Genomic DNA, 17,915 nt, shown 5'->3' with positions numbered 1-17,915 from the left:
AGTACTAGTGCAAGAAACTAAAAGGGACCTACATAAGAGGAAAAACATACCTTGCTCATGGATAGGAGACTAGACATAGTAAAAATGTCTATTCTACCAAAAGCCATTTATACATACAATGACCTCCAATCCAAATTCCAATGACATTTTTTAATGTGATGGAGAAACAAATCACCAACTTCATATGGAAGGGAAAGAAGCCCCGGATAAGTACAGCATTACTGAAAAAGAAGAAGAAAGTGGGAGGCCTTGCTCTACCTGATTTTAGAATCTATTATACAGCCACTGTAGTCAAAACAGCCTGGTACTGGTACAACGACAGGCACATAGACCAATGGAACAGAATTGAGAACCCCTAATCCATCCACATATGAGAAGCTGATATTTGACAAAGGCCCAGTGTCAGTTAATTGGGGAAAAGATAGTCTTTTTAACAAATGGTGCTGGCTTAACTGGATATTCATTTGCAAAAAAATGAAACTGGACCCATACCTCACACCATGCACAAAAACTAACTCCAAGTGGATCAAAGACCTAAACATAAAGACTAAAACAATAAAGATCAAGGACGAAAAAATAGGGACAACTTTAGGAGCCCTAATACAAGGCATAAACAGAATACAAAATATTACCAAAAATGACGAAGAGAAACCAGATAACTGGGAGCTCCTAAAAATCAAACACCTATGCTCATCTAAAGACTTCACCAAAAGAGTAAAAAGACCACCTACAGACTGGGAAAGAATTTTCAGCTATGACATCTCCGACCAGTGCCTGATCTCTAAAATCTATATGATTCTGTTAAAACTCAACCACAAATAGATAAATGATCCAATCAAAATTGGGCAAAGGATATGACCATGCACTTCACTAAAGAAGATATTCAGGCAGCTAACAGATACAGGAGAAATGCAAATTAAAACTAGGATGAGATTCCATCTCACTCCGACAAGGCTGGCATTAATCCAAAAAACACAAAATAATAAATGTTGGAGAGGCTGTGGAGAGATTGGAACCCTTTTACACTGCTGGTGGGAATGTAAAATGGTACAACCACTTTGGAAATCCATCTGGCCTTTTCTTAAAAAGTTAGAAATAGAACTACAATACAACCCAGAAATCCCGCTCCTCAGAATATAACCTAGAGAAATAAGAGACTTTACAAGAACAGATATATGCACACCCATGTTTATTGCAGCATTGTTTACAATAGCAAGAAGCTGGAAGCAACCAAGGTGTCCCTCAATGGGTGACTGGTTAAATAAATTATGGTATATTCACACAATGGAATACTATGCATCAACAAAGAACAGTGAAGAATCTGTGAAACATTTCATAACATGGAGGAACCTAGAAGGCATTATGCTGACTGAAATTAAAAAAAAAAAAAAAAAAAAAAACTAGTGCCATCGAGTCGTTTCCGACTCTTGGCGAATTAGTCAGAGGCAAAAGGACAAATATTGTATAAGACCACTATTATGAGATCTTGAGAAATAGTATAAACTGAGAACACATTCTTTTGTGGTTACGAGAGGGGGGAGGTAGGGAGGGTGGGAGAGGGTTATTTACTGATTAAATAGTAGATAAGAACTACTTTAGGTGAAGGGAAGGGCAATACCCAATATAGGGAAGGTCAGCTCAACTGGACTGGACCAAAAGCAAAGAGGTTTCCTGAATAAACTGAACGCTTCGAAGGTCAGTGGAGCAAGGGCATGGGTTTGGGGACTATGGCTTAAGCGGACTGCTAAGTCAATTGGCAAAATAAATTGTATGAAGAAAACATTCTGCATCCCACTTTGAAGTGTGGCATCTGGGGTCTTAAATGTTAACAAGCGGCCATCTAACATGCACCAGTTGGTCTCAACCCACCTGGATCAAAGGAGAATGAAGAACACCAAGGTCACACGATAACTATGAGCCCAACACAGAAAGGGCCACATGAACTAGAGACTTACATCATCCTGAGACCAGAAGAACTAGGAGGTGCCCAGCCACAACTGATGACTGCCCTGACAGGGAGCACAACAGAGAATCCCTGAGGGAGCAGGAGAACAGTGGGATGTAGACCCCAAATTCTCATAAAAAGACCAGACTTAATGGTCTGACTGAGACTAGAAGTATCCCGGGGGTCATGTTTACCAAACCTTCTGTAGGCCCAGGACAGGAACCAGTCCTGAAGACAACTCATCAGACATGGAAGGGACTGGACAAGGGGTTGGAGAGAGATGCTGATCAAGAGTGAGCTATTTGTATCAGGTGGACACTTGAGACTGTGTTGGCAGCTCTTGTCTGGAGGGGAGATGGGAGGGTAGAGAGGGTTAGAAACTGACAAAACGGTCATGAAAGGAGAGACTGGAAGGAGGGAGCGGGCTGACTTATCAGGGGGAGAGTAAATGGGAGTATGTAGTAAGGTGTATATAAGTTTATATGTGACAGACTGACTTGATTTGTAAACTTTCACTTAAAGCACAAGAAAAATTATTTTAAAGAATACCGAATGAGAGAAGATACTGACAGAAAACAGAGATCTAGGAGATACACGAAGTGGAGGCCCCCTGTCAACAAATGTGAACAGTGTTGCCATCTTGAAGCACAGCCAGCAACGAGCTCAGACAGGAAAGATGGGAAAGCAACTTCACAGAGCTCACAACAGGACATAGAACCCTTGGTAACCAGAAATACAAGCTTTTCCATACCTCACCCTTCTGCCCCATATGCCGCTTCCCTCCTTTTACTTGGGCCCCCACAAAGCAGCCAAGGCTAGAGCATCCCCCAACACTCAGGCACACCTCCATCCCAGATTTCCATTGCACGTCCTCTACCACCACTCAACCAATTGCTGAATGGTGGGAAGTAAGCCTGTACCACACCCCATCTGACACCCCCGCCCAACTGGTGAGGGGCTGTGAATATTTGCACACCTCTGGAACAACATCAGAAGGCAAAAAACACCCACCCAGTATACCTTCACCCACCTCACCAAATCAGCGTAGAAAGAAGTGGGCTCACCCTGCCTGGTGTTGCCTTGCCAGTCAGAGAAGGTGGTGAAAGCTATCATACCAGAGACAAGCAAGCACCAAAGAATGTCCAGCCTACCTACCCTGAGATGAAAACAAAAGAGAAAAACAGGATGAAACAAATAAATATACAATCAATATATAACGAAAATAAGACTTTAATATCTTGGAGACAGCAGGACAAGATGGCTCCAGCAAGTGACCAAAATAAAGAATCAGATAAACTTCTGGTAGAAGAAAAGGCAATGGAACTACCTAGTAATTCAAAATACCAATATTTAGAGCTTTCCAAGACATTAGGAAAGAGATTAAGAAAAACACAGGGGAAAAAAAAGAAAAAATTCACAAAATCATGGAAAAAAAGAGATGAAACCAACAAAAACATACTCAAAATCAAGGAAAACAAAGACAAAAATATACAAGAATTCAGGAAAATCACAATAAATAAACAATTAGAAACCATGCAAAAGAAAAAAAAAGGCAAATCTAAATCAAAAAGATAACAAAAGTTCAGAAATAGACAACTTAATAGAAGGTTAAAAGCAAATTTGAAACAATAGAAGACAGAATCAACTATATTGAAGGCAAACATATGTACACCACTTTCTCTGAGGAAAAATTAGAGAAGACAATGAAGAAAAATTAAGAATTATGTGGGACATAATCAAGAGCAAAAATTTGCATATGATTGGAGTATAAGAACAGGGAGAGAAAGTGGAAAACATAGAGAAGGTTGTTGAAGATTTACTGACAGAAAACTTCCAAATATCATGAAAGAAGAAAACCTGACCACCTAATAAGCTCAGATAGCCCCATATATGATGAACTACAAAAGAATGTCACAACAATACATCATAATCACACTTGCCAAAACCAAAGACAAAGAAGGAATCCTGAAAGCAGATCTAGAAAAACGAAAAGTCACTTATAAAAGGGAAAAATAAGATTAAACTCTGATTACTTGGCAAAAACAATGCAGGTAAGAAGGTGATAGGATGACATATATAAAACCTCGAATTGATAAAAATGCAAACTAAGAATAATATATCCTGCAAGACTCTCCAATACAATAGCAAAATAAGTACATATCCAGATAAACAGAAGTTGAGGTAATTCTAAAAAACCAAACAAATATTGAGGGCAGACCTTATGTTAGAGAACTAGCAACATCAGACAACACCAGAGTCTGGGACATAGGTCAGCATCAGCCAGATACTAACCTAGATAAAGAACTCTTAATATTAAAATAAAGCTAAAGACTTAGAAAGGAAAACAGAAATGTCAATCAGTAAATGATGACAGTGTCAAAACAATAAAAAGGAGAATAAATGGGGTAAACATAGAATTTTCAGATGGAGAGGAAGTCAAGGCAATATCAAGCAATAAACAACTGATTCAGACTTAGGAAGATATGGGGAAATTTCAAGGAAACCACAAAGAAAGTTAACAAACTTAACCATCCAAATAAAAAAAAGAAGAAACACACAAAAATTCAGTAAACACAAAACCTACACAAACGAAAGAAAATCCACAAACAAAAGGAACGCAGCACAGGAAAGTAAGAGCAACAAAGAAAACATCAGCACCACAAAAGAAAAGCACAACATGAAGGCAATAAATGCATACCTGTCTATCAATAATCACACTGAATGTTAATGGCTTAAATGCACCCATAAAGAGACAGAGAGTGTCAGAATGGATTAAAAAAAAAAGATTCATCAATATGTTGTCTACAAGAGACATATCATTGACACAAGACATAAACATAATAAAAATTAAAAGAAAGAAAAACTATATCAAGCAAGCAGTAACCAAAAAAGAGTAGGTGTAGCAATATTACTCTCAGATAAATAAGACTTTAAGGTAAAATCGATCATCTAGACAAGGGAGGACATTATATAATGATTGAGATGACAATCAACCAAGAACACATAATCTTAATAAATATCTATGCACTCAATGACAGGGTTCTAAAATACATAAAAGGAATTCTAAGAGCAAGGAAAAAAGAAATGCTCAGTTCCACAATAATAGTAGAAGACTTCAACACATCACTAGGTGAAGGACAGAACATCTAGAAAGAAACTCAGCAAAAATACAGAACATCTAAAGGCCATGATCACCCAACCTGACCTCAGAGGTGTATGTAGAACACTCCACCAAACAGCAGCGAAGTGTGCATTTTTTCAAAGCATATGAAACATTCTCTAGAATAGACCACATTTTAGCACAAAACAAGCCTCAATAAAATCCAAAACATCAAAATAATACAAAACATTCTCTCTAATCACACCACCATAAAAGTAGAAAACAACAATAAGAAGAGCAAGGGAAAAATCAAATACATGAAACCTGAATAACATCTTGCTTAAAAACCATTGGCTAAAAGAGAGAATCAAAAAATTCCCAGAATCACATGAGAATGTAAACTTGTCCTATCGAAGCTTTTGCAACACAGCAAAGGCAGTGTTCAGAGGTCAACTTATAGCAATAAATGCACACATCAAAATAGAAGGACAAATCAAAATGAAAATGTTAGCACTATGACTCAAACAAGTAGAAAGAGAATAGCAAAAAGAGGCCAGAGGCAAGAGAAGAAAGGAAGTAATAAGGATTGGAGCAGAAATAAATGAAATAACAGGAAAAAAAAAAAAATAGAAAGAACCAACAAGACAAAAACTTCGCTGCTTGAATAGATCAAAAAATTCGGCAAACCATTGGACAAGCTGACAAGAGAAAAGCAGAAGAGGAAAACACCCAAATAAGCTGAGATGAGAGACTTTACAACAGAAATAACGAAAATAAATATCACACCAGAATACTATGAAAAATTGTACTCCAACAAATTTGAGAAACGAGAGGAAATGGACAAATTTCTAGAAACACACTACCTACCTAAACTAACAAAAACTGAGATAGAAAATCTGAAAAATGCATAACAAGAGAAGAGATTGAATGGGGTAAAAATAAAAAATAAAATAAAATAAAAAACTCCCAACAAAGAAAAGCCCTGGTCTGGACAGCTTCACTGGAGAATTCTACCAAACGTTCAGAGAAGAGATCACACCAGTGCTATTCAAACTATTTCAGAGCATAGGAATGCAGGAAATCTCCCAAATTCATTCTATAAAGCCAGTATAACCCTGATACCAAAGCCAGGAAAACACACAAATTTAAAAAATAAAAATACAGACCAATATCTCTCATGAATACAAAAGCAAAAATGCACAGCAAAATTCTAACTAATAGATTTCAGCATCACATTAAAAAAGTAATACACCCCTACCACGTGAGATTCATACCAGATATGCAAGGTTGGTTCAACATTAGAAAATCAATCAACATAATCCATCATATAAATAGAACAAAAGAAAAAATCCCATAACACAGTAGACATTTGATAAAGCTCAACACTTATTCCTGATAAAACTCTCAATAAAATAGGAATAGTAGAGAAATTCCTCAACATAATAAAGGACATCTATGCAAAACCAAAAGCCAACATCATTCTCAGTGGAGAGAGGCTGAAAGCATTCCCCCTTAGAACATCAGCAAAACAAGGAGGCCCTTTATTGCCACTCCTATTTAACCTTGTGCTGGAAGTCCTAGCTAGAGCAATAAGGCAAGAAAAAGAAATAATGGCATCCAAACTGAAAAGGAATTGGCAAAACTATCCCTATTCGCAGATGATATAATCCTACACATAGACAATACCAAATAGTCCATAAGGAAACTACTAGAATAAGAAAATCTAAACAATATACATTAAGGATACATACATACATAATTAAACTATTTTTAATTGTGATTAAAAACTTAGCATTGGGATTACTTCTGAGAAGAGGTGGAGAAATGTCATCAGAGAAGAGCAATCAGGTAGTTTCAATGATATTGATAATATACTAGGTAAGAGGCCATAAGATTTATAAATAATTGCATATGTTGCTGGATATACATGAAAAATTACACATCAAAAGTAAGAAAAGTTCTAAAACCTTTCTTTTAGTTAAAAAAGTAAAATCTTGTTAAGAGTAGATTATGTTCCATATTACGTTAAGAAAATTCTTTCTGTTTTCTGGTTTGGGGATGTGTCTGGATGGGCTGTAGACTGAGAAAAGCATTTTTTTTACATGAAAATGAAAAAACCAAAACTTTATTTTTACCAAAACAAATCATTACTAAGTGTTTACATTAAAACATATTTAAATTTAATACAACTTTTAGAGAACATGCTGCTTATGTAAAATAACACATTTCTTTTCATAAATTCAATTTCATGGAGATAAAATCAGAACCTCTATCTAATCTTTTAAGAATTGCAAAAATGCACATAATTGCTAATGAGGAAAACATTGTTTATAACTTAGATTAATGTTATTTTCAAACCCACGTGAGCATACTATCTGTCCTCTAATCAAGAGCTAGAATGAGTTTTCTTCATCAACCACATCCTATCTACCAAAATTGCTCACCGATGGTGTCTCAAACCAAACACAATATCATGTCCCACTAAAATCTGCAGAATTACAAATGCATAGGCATTGCCCAGAAGAAGAGAAATAATCTTAAACACAAAGTACATAGTGGAGCTTAAAAAAAAACTGTTGTGCTAATAGAATAATGAAGAGCAAAATTTTAAAACCGTACTTTTGGCCTCAGAAATTTGTTCTAAGGATTGGCCTAATTGTTTTCTCATTAATTTGAATAATACAAAATTTTCCAAAATAGCTTGTTTTTTTCTCTTTTTAAAAGGAAAAAAACAAAAGAATTTCTTCTAAGTCTTGTTTCAGCATGTACTGAGAAAAATAAAATTACAATGTGAGCTTAGTTTTACTTTTATTTATAAAATAAAAAATACAAATGCCCTTCATCCAGCCTCCAGAATGTCTCTATTAGTTTAATTCTAACCTCAAAGAGTAATTTATTCTACATTTTGGATGTGTTTGCATCAATAAAGAGAAGTATTCCTCGAGAATCCACTGAATTGCCTTAATCGCTCCTTGTGATCATTGTGATCATTTATCGCCTATATTTTGCTTTAGAATTAGCAATGATATTTTCAGTGTGGACACAAATTCTTACTCTACCTGTGGTTAACTTTGTACTCCAGATTTTTTTCCACAGCTTTTTTCATCTCAGAATTTCTCAGGGTATATATCAGAGGATTCAACATGGGAGTGATAACTGTAAAAACCACAGTCATGGATTTGTCAATAGGAAAGTTGGAAACAGGTCTAACATATACGAAGATACATGGGACAAAAAAAAGGACAACCACTGTGATGTGGGAGCTGCAGGTAGACAGGGCTTCGTGCCTCCCTTCCTGACTGTGAGTCTTCAGGGATCTTAGGATAACCCCATAGGAGATTAGTAGAAGGATAAAAATTGCCATACAGATGGCTCCACCATTGGCAACAACAGTGAGCCCTATAAAATAGGTGTCAGAGCAAGCAAGTTCCAATAACGGGTACATGTCACACATGAAGTGATCAATGACATTGGGGCCACAGAAGGGGAGTCTGTGCACAAAGAGAAGTTGAATCACAGAGTGCAAAACTCCTCCAACCCAGGCCACCACCAGCAAGAGAATGCAAAACCGTCGATTCATGACCGTCAAATAGTGCCGTGGTTTACAGATGGCCACATAGCGGTCATAGGCCATTGCCACCAGAAGAAAGACCTCAGTACCACTAAATAAGTGTTCTATAAAGAGCTGGCCCATGCAAGCTGGGAAGGAAATAGTCTTTTTATCACAGAGTAAGTCTAGAATCATTTTGGGGGAAACGGCAGTGGAATAAACAGCATCCATAAGTGACAGATAGGCAAGGAAGAAGTACATGGGGGAGCCCAGGGAGGGGCTGACAATAATAGTCATGACAATAAGTAGGTTGCCCACCATTGTCACAATGTAGATGAGCAGAAACATGACAAATAACACTTTTTGGCCCTCAGGGTCCTGAGTGAGTCCCAGGAGAACAAATTCTGTTACACTGTTACTGTATCCCATTTACTCTTCTATAAGACCTGCTTCAGAGATGAGAGCTCAGAAAAACAAGACCTGTAATGAAATCATGGACATCACTGTGAATATATGCATTAGGTCATGGAGCTCTTCTTCACTATTAATCTTGTACTGTGGCTTATTCACAATAAACATTTAGAAATATCTACTGAGTTTCTCTTTCAAAGATCCCAGTATGTCTTCCCTTAAGAATTCTACTTATTCTCAGATGACTGGATTGGGCCTATGATTACGAGGTTCTGTCTATAAATCTTAGTGGACCTTATATAGAGAAGATCAGTCAGAGGTTCGACAGCCTTTCATTCATTTAATACTCTTTTTTTAAAACATGACAGTGCTTGGCACAGAGATCAGCAATGACAAAGAGGGAAAGGATTTCTGCTCTCAAGAAACATTCTCTAGTGATGAAGATAAACTCTAAACAAATAAATTGACATAGAATCAGTACTTAGAGCTGGTAGTATTTGTGGTGAGTCCCTTTACAATATGATCTATACAGCACCAAAAATAACCCCTTTTTAGGAATATCTCACTAAATATTATGATATTCCACTCTTAGAAGTTTGGTCCTTTATGCCTCAAATGTTTTTCTGTCTTTATGAATCTCCCATTAAATTTGAAGGGGCTGGAATTTGAAATGTATCAGATAACTATGAAATTATTTAGTATATTATTCCCTGTACAAAGTATTGGGCCATAGATTGAATGTCTCTTCTTAAGGATCCATAGTCCCCTCCATTTTCACTTTGGTTATCCCACAACTCCTAACACATTTCTATACCTTATTGACGTACAGTCAGTATCTTGAGTTGGTTGTATTTGTGGTGAGTACCCTTGCAATATACTCTATATTTTCAGCAAACATTTTTGAACTGAAGTTAACTGACATATAACAACTAACAACTAGTACATTACCAGCCAGCATTTTTCAAATCCATTGCATGTGAGCTGGGTAGCCATGGGGGAGAAAATAGATGCTGTAAAGAGAGGTAGAGGACAACAGAAGAGGGTTTAATATGTAATACTTCTTAGGCGCTGAGAGTGGTCAGAATTAGAACTTCAATATCCAGATTCCGAAAAGAAACATACTCAAAGAAAAAATCCAAACTCAGTGTAAGAAGGTATGAGTTTTATTTATTTGCTATATTTTCTAGATTTAGTCTCAAATCTGTCTCAATTTACTCATTGAAAAATAAAGATTCAAACTAGATGATCTTAGAATCCTTTCTAGTCCAACTGTCTGTGACACTATCAGTGAAACCCCATCTTATTTTATTCTGCTGGATGTTTCTGTTTATATATTTGTAACTAAACAACAATCTCCAAGCTCATCAATGTTACTTTAAAAAATGCTAGTCGGTGTTGGAATTGGATCATTCAAGTGACCAAATAATGGTTAGCTTTCTCACTCAGTGTGTGCCTGTTTAAGGCCCAGGACACCCTTGGAAACAGCGCACAGCACAGTGACGAATAATGCGTACTCTGGGGCAACGCTGTCTGTGTTTGAATTCCGCCTTCACCGCTTACTGTATCTGTGACCTTGTGCAACTTCATAAACCTCTTCGTGCCTCAGTTTCATAATTTGTAAAACGGGAAACCAGTAGTACATATCTCTGAAATTTGTGCGTGTGTGTGTTTTTATATGTAAAGTGCCTAGAGCACTGTTGGATCCTGATAAAGAATCAATAAACAACACCTTTTTATTATTGTCCTTGAATGTTTCTCTATGGACATTTCATCAGAATAAATCTTCTGGATCTTTTTCACATTAGGAATAAGCATACTTCTTATAAAAATAATATTATATACCTGTAACTCACAGACACACAGTTTTGGACATAGGATAAAACTGTGCATTATAAGAACTATCTATTTTGTTGTATATGTGTCATAATATATACCTGTCATGGTATGTATATTAATGAATGTTAAGCAGAAAAAAAGGAAAAACTTGTACCCATGGATCAGATGGAGACCTAAAGAGTAGAAAATGAAAGAAAAGAAGACTCAAAACAGGAAGCAGAGAAATTATATTTAAAAAATTACTATACACAGGTAATGGGGATATTAATGTGTTAAGTGGGGATAGCTTTCTTGAGAAATCTTCAGAAAGACTACTTCTAGTGAAAGAGTGCTGGAAGGTCAACCTCTGAGGCTTCCTGAATTTACTCAGGAGGCTTTCTGGGAAGCCATTACAAATAAACACAGAGCCCATCCTAGAAAATAAAGAATGAAAAAGGAAAGGAAATGAAAGGAAGGGGAAAAGGGAGACAAGAGTAAAACAAACAAACAAAAAAAGAAGAGCAGAGGAGAGAAGATGGGAGGGGAGGAGAGAAGGAAAGAGAAAGGAAGGGAAGGAAAAGAAGAAAAAGAAAAGAAAATTCAAAGGAAAAAAAAGAACATTGATCCCTCCGAGGACCTAGCACTTCTGGTTAAAGACAAACTCAGATAAGACAGAACAGTACATATACAGATACAAACACAATCTCTAGGATTGTTCATTCTTGCAGAAAATTGCCAAATTACTACTTCTCAAACGTAGACAAGCTGATTTCATTTATATGGATTTGGTTGAGGGGAAAGAACCTGTGCAGAAGAATTCTGAGCTTTCTTTTAGAAACCAGCTGTAATGAGCACTCTGTATGTCTGGGTGATTCAGGAGTTCTACCATTTTTGAAGCTGTAGATTAATAAAGGCACAGCTATTGAAGAACATAATGGTAAAGATAGTTTATATCTAATTGTTTTTTAACTACTTATTTTCTGCAAGGTCTAGTGCCCTTAATGTTATTAATAATCAATGCTGGATTTCACTGAAATAAATATTCTATTGCCCAGCTAAATTATTTCCATGTAAAACAATCAGTATGTAAAGTATCCACTATAATTTCACTCCTCAAAGATTTGATACTATAAAAACTAAAATAATTACTAGGCTGTCAACTTAAACCACTAAGTTTACACCTTTCTAGAAGAAAAATCATTTAACTTATTTTTATAAGGACATGGCTTTTTACAAATATTAATTAAAATGCCATAGTAACAAAAATAACTTCTATATAGTACATTACAATTACAGATTTATAAGTCTCTCTAAGCGGCAGTTTTTTTCTAAGCGGCAGTAGGCAAGGTACTTCCTGTTCACCAGTTTCTTTTAGTATAAATTTTTTAAAAAACATATATAGTACTATGGTTGTTGTCAAAATTTTGTATATATACAAAAAGATATACATAAGTAAATATAATATATACATACATATGTAAGGTTGTTGTCATCATTTAAAACATTCACACTTAAAAGCACATATCAAACTTCCAGACATAACAGACATTTTTTTACACCCTGACACACTTGATATAATACATAGCTTTAAATTTTCTAGTTCACATATGGAGCCTTGGTGGTGCAGTGGTTAAGAGTATGGCTGTTAACTAAAAGGTTGGTAGTTTGAATCCACCAGCTGCTCTTTGGAAACTCTATGGGGTAGCTCTACTCTGTCCTTCAGGGTCGCTATGAGTTAAAATCCACTTGACAACAATGGGTTTGGTTTTTTGATTTAGCTCAAATACATCTAAATTAATTATAAATCTTTATTAACATATCGCATATCCTACGAACCAAGGTTACAGACCTACTGAATTCGTTGTAATGCACAGCATGCTTCTTTTGTTTTCTGGCAAACGGACAGTAAACGTCTATCTGATAAAATACTAAAGCGGAATAGACTGTGTAGGTTCTGGTTAATTTCTGTGTTTCTCTTGCTTAATTTTACCAATTAGCAATAAACCTAAAGAAATATTTTTAAGAAACTAGCTCTATTTCTATATATCATGTAATATTTTTAATGAGTGTCCTCCTTCAAATGTTTCAAAATCTCACCTCTTGGTTCTTGTCCTTGGTCCTGAAAATCAGGGCTTCTTGAGAGTAATCGTACATACCTCATGTATTTATCTGAAATCACAGAACGCATGGCAATGTGCATCTGATCAGTGGGCCCAGAAATAGTTCCAAGTGGTTACACTCTTCACACTTCCACACAAGCTACCCATCATACCATTTTTTTTCAGATAACTGTGGAAGTGTATATATAGATGCCTGGAAAATGAAGACTTTTAAAAATAATAGTAAACAGTTGAACATTCTCACCTGTCGGGAAAATGTGCTAGAAGAACAATGAGGGTGCCATGTTTCCATGACTATGTAAAAACTGGGCAAATTAATGGAAATTAACCTGGCCAAGCTCATTATTTAGTGACACAAAGTAAAAATCACTGAAATTAGTTATTTGAATTTTTCTTTCTTAATCAATTATAATGAAGCAAACAAAAGTTTTTGACTGAGGATTTAGGGTCATGCTCATGTCTCTCTCCTCATTAATTCTGTACCTAACAAGGCAAAGGCTGGGATTTAGCTTCCCAGAAAAGCCAATGACAGAGCTTCTCACAGATAGGAACAGAACTTTTCAGACATTCAGTCATTCAAAAAGCATATCAAAGACCATGTCTTTCCTCACTAGAATAATGCTCCTACATCTCTCCAACTGCACTCCAGAAAATCATGACCTTCCAGGAATTCCTACAAGCAATGAGAGACATGTATCAAGAGAAAATATCACAAAAAAACCATTTACAGGACTAGATGCCAATTAAAGAGAGTCTCCAGCCTGGACAGGAATTTGAATTTTCAGAAATCTCTTGGGTCATTCTATCTGGAAATAATTCTTCCATTTATATGTGCAGACATAGTGTGTGGCTTTTTACATCATCACTATTTTAAATGAAAGACAATGCAAGTTCATTATGAATTAGTTTATTAGAATATTTGGAAAAAATTCAAATGAAATTTCCTCTCCTGGAAGGTTTTCTTCCCTAGACATCCCTAGAGGAAAAAGGCTTGAGTCTTGCTAAGAAAAAGTAGCAGACAAGCAAGTAATGAGAAAAGTCTGTAATGTGAAGAGAAAATTCTAAAATAAAGTGAATACTAAATTATGAATTTTATATTAGTAAATAAAATGTTGTTGTTGTTGTTGTTAGATGCCATCGAGTCGGTTCCGACTCATAGAAACCCAATGCACAACAGAACGAAACACCGCCTAATTCTGAGCTATCCCTACAATAGTTGTTATGCCTGAGCTCATTGTTGCAGCCACTGTGTCAATCCACCTCCTTGAGGGTCCTCCTCTTTTCCACTGACCCTGTACTCTGCCAAGCATGATGTTCTTCTCCAGGGACTGATTCCTCCTGACAACACCTTCAAAGTATGTAAGACGCAGTTTCACCAGCCTTGCCTCTAAGGAGCATTCTGGCTGTACTTCTAAATCAGGTTTGTTCTTTCTTTTGGCAGTCCATGGTATATTCAATATTCTTCGCCAACACCACAATTCAAAGGCATCAATTCTTTGGTCTTCCTTATTCATTGTCCACTTTCACATGCATATGACGTGATTGAAAATACCATGGCTTGGGCTCGGCCCACCTTAGTTTTCAAGGTAACATCTTTGTTCTTCAACACTTTGAAGAGGTCCTTTGCAGCAGATTTGCCCAATGCAACGCGTCTTTTGATTTCTTGACTGCTGCTTCCATAGCTGTTGATTGTGGATCCAAGTAAAATGAAATCCTTGACAATTTCAATCTTTTCTCCATTTATCATGATGTTGCTCATTGGTCCACTTGTGAGGATTTTTGTTTTCTTTGTGCTGAGGTGCAATCCATACTGAAGGCTGTGGTCTTTGATCTTCATTAGTAAGTCCTTCAAGTCCTCTTCAATTTCAGCAAGCGAGGTTGTGTTATCTGCATAATGCAGGTTGTTTGAGTCTTCCTCCAATCCTGATGCCCCGTTCGTCTTCATATAGTCCAGCTTCTCGTATTATTTGCTCAGTATACAGATTGAATAGGCTTGAAGAAAGAATACAACCCTGACTCACACCTTTCCTGACTTTAAGCCAATCAGTACCCCCTTGTCCTGTACGAACAACCGCCTCTTGATTTATGTAAAGGTTCCTCATGAGCACAATTAAGTGTTCTGGAATTCCCATTCTTCGCAATGTTATCCATAGTTTGTTATGACCCACACAGTCAAATGTCTTTGTATAGTCAAGAAAACGTAGGTAAACATCCTTCTGGTATTCTCTGCTTTCAGCCAGGATCCATCTGACATCAGCAATGATATCCCTGGTTCCACATCCTCTTCTGAAACCGGCCTGAGTTTCTGGCAGTTCCCTGTCGATATACTGCTGCAGCCATTTTTGAATGATCTTCAGCAAAATTTTGCTTGGGTGTGATATTAATGATATTGTTCTATAGTTTCCACATTTGGTTGGATCACCTTTCTTGGGAATAGTCATAAATATGGATCTCTTCCAGTCAGCTGGCCAGGAAGCTGTCTTCCACATTTCTTGGCATAGACAAGTGAGCACTTCAGGTGTTGCATCTGTCTGTTGAAACATTTCAATTGATATTCCATCAATTCCTGGAGCCTTGTTTTTCGCCAATGCCTTCAGAGCAGCTTGGACTTCTTCCTTCAGTACCATAGGTTCCTGATCATATGCCACCTCTTGTTATGTTTGAACATTGACTAATTCTTTAGATAAAGTAGATAATATTTATTCCAAAATGAAGGGAGAACAAGTCACAGGCTCTCATGCGTTACTATATTCCTAGTAGAGGAAGGCCTTACTCTGACTGTTAGAGGCATTATACCCAATAAACCTTATGGCTCAGAGGCAGAGAACATTGGGACTAGGTAAGTTACTGAAATTTACCTTCTAATTATTGAAAAGGCAGGTAATCACAGTTCTGCACTTCTGGATTGGAGCAGATGCTGTTGATCTAAGCCTGAATCTAGATCAGCTGGAACCATACTGATCTATTTCTCAAACACCATCAGCAATTGCTTTCATGAATAGTCACAACATGAAGATTTAACTCCCAATCCAAGAGGATGTGTCTTAATCACTTCATTCTTTGTTGGACCAAGACTCAACTTGACTAGGACTTCAAACTGGCACCTTAACTTTGAGTGAGCTAAATTTTACTTGCATGCATGGCTCCTTTACACAAAATTGATACACTTTATCAACTAACCCTGAAGCTTGCCATAACCTTGAAGTTTATAGTTACGATGACCAATTATTAAGTACATTTATAGTTCGAAAAGTTTTTAGTTGAGTTTTTTGTCATTTGCAACCAAAAGCGTTCTGACTGAAACACCCTGATCTTAAATGTATATGTGAATTTAGGTTAGTTTATGTGTATGAGTGTGTTTTTGGAGCAGTATCACTTGACTTTAATTTTACATTATAGTCTCTCTTCTTATTGGCAACAGTTCATTAATCTTCCAAAATTTTAATTGAATTTCCATGTTTTCTGCTTCCAAATGAACTTTTAGAATTAGAGAAATGTTAGGCATAGTTATATGTAGAAAAAAGGGAAATATGTATTTACACTTTTCCCCAAGGATTGACTTAGAATATTATCACACTTTTGTGAAATAAAATTTAGACAAGATCATACTCAAAGTAAGTTAACTCATTACATTCTTCTGACAGTCCATGGTATTTTAAATATCTTTTGCTGACACCACAATTCAGATGTACTAATTCTCCTTTTGTCTTCTTTTTTCTTTGTATAGCTTTTGCATTAGAAAGCCATAATCCTAATGCTCAGATAACTTTGGAAATGTCTGTTATACGAACATTTGCACATGGAGACACTGGCAGAAGTCTAATACTGCCACCCAGTGATGAACACTAGGAGGCAGGATTCAATATTTCCCTGATACACTGGTAACATGCATGCTATTTGAAAGACAGCTAGCGTAAGGTCATTGGAATTCATAGGGACACAAGGAAATGACATCATGAGTGCCCTTTACATCATGCTTGATATCAGAGAGTCATTCACTAAAAGATTGAGCAGCATAACAAAACTCCTTAATAAAAACAAAACTGTACATACAGATACATGGCCAGGGATGTGGCTCAGGGGAAGTATACCATATTCATAAGCATAATTTTCAGAACAAACGAAGCCTCTGTCAAGATTTCCATTTCTGTTTTTGAGTGATATGACTGTGATGCTCACTTTCTGAAAGAAAAACAAAATCCTTTGTTTTCCAAAGAGAGCTCTTAAATAAAAGGGTGTGGCATAGTGGTCAAAGAGCTCAGCTGCTAGCCAAAAAATCAGCATTTTGACTCTACCAGCTGCTCCTTGGAAACTCTATGGGGCAGTTCTGCTCTGTTCTACAGAGTGACTATGAGTCAGAATAGACTCGATGGCAACAGATTTGGTTTCTTTTGGGGGTGTACCAGGTATAAATAACATTAGAAATATTTGATTACTGAAATATGTGTTTTAGTAGCAGAGAAATAAACTAAAAAAAGAAAAAGTAGAAGAAAAGATTTGATTATTTTAAAGATGTATAAAATGACATATTAACAGGAAAAAAATTTTCAATTTGTACTTAATTAATAAACTATGCTGGCAGAATATTTTACCAATTTGGAGAAAATAGGTTTAGATATTCTCTTTCTAGAAATAAAAATAAATCCTAGATGGGCTGAAAACAGAATTATTTGAAAAGTTACTTACAAAACAAAATAAAAAAGATTAAAATGTATAGTCAATGAAAGGGAATAGAATTCCTCAAGTTTAAGTAAATGAAGAATTCTAAAAGTAAAAGAGTTTTTAAATAGAATGTATATAAAAACCAGTCATAATGATAATATGAAAAACATGGTATGCTAAACATTTCTAGCAAATATCAAAGAAAACTAGTACATATATTTAATACATGGAGAGTTCATCAGAATCCATCAGTAAAAATTCTGGTTCCAATAGATTGACAATTCAAAAATACAAAGAATTTAAAAGTTTCTG

General features: G+C 36.1%; 1 protein-coding gene across 1 annotated transcript; it reads right to left on the bottom strand.

The window, feature by feature from the left end:
* Window positions 1-1,540: 1,540 nt before the first annotated feature.
* On the bottom strand, window positions 1,541-17,181 carry LOC135229395 (olfactory receptor 4A8-like). The gene has a single exon (XM_064278992.1). The coding sequence runs from the start codon at window positions 9,022-9,024 to the stop codon at window positions 8,101-8,103; it is 924 nt and encodes a 307-aa protein (XP_064135062.1). The 5' UTR covers window positions 9,025-17,181; the 3' UTR covers window positions 1,541-8,100.
* Window positions 17,182-17,915: the final 734 nt, after the last annotated feature.

Source organism: Loxodonta africana, unplaced genomic scaffold, assembly GCF_030014295.1.
Source record: "Loxodonta africana isolate mLoxAfr1 unplaced genomic scaffold, mLoxAfr1.hap2 scaffold_29, whole genome shotgun sequence".
NCBI classification, from domain to species: domain Eukaryota; kingdom Metazoa; phylum Chordata; class Mammalia; order Proboscidea; family Elephantidae; genus Loxodonta; species Loxodonta africana.
This window is presented reverse-complemented; position numbering and strand designations above follow the sequence as displayed.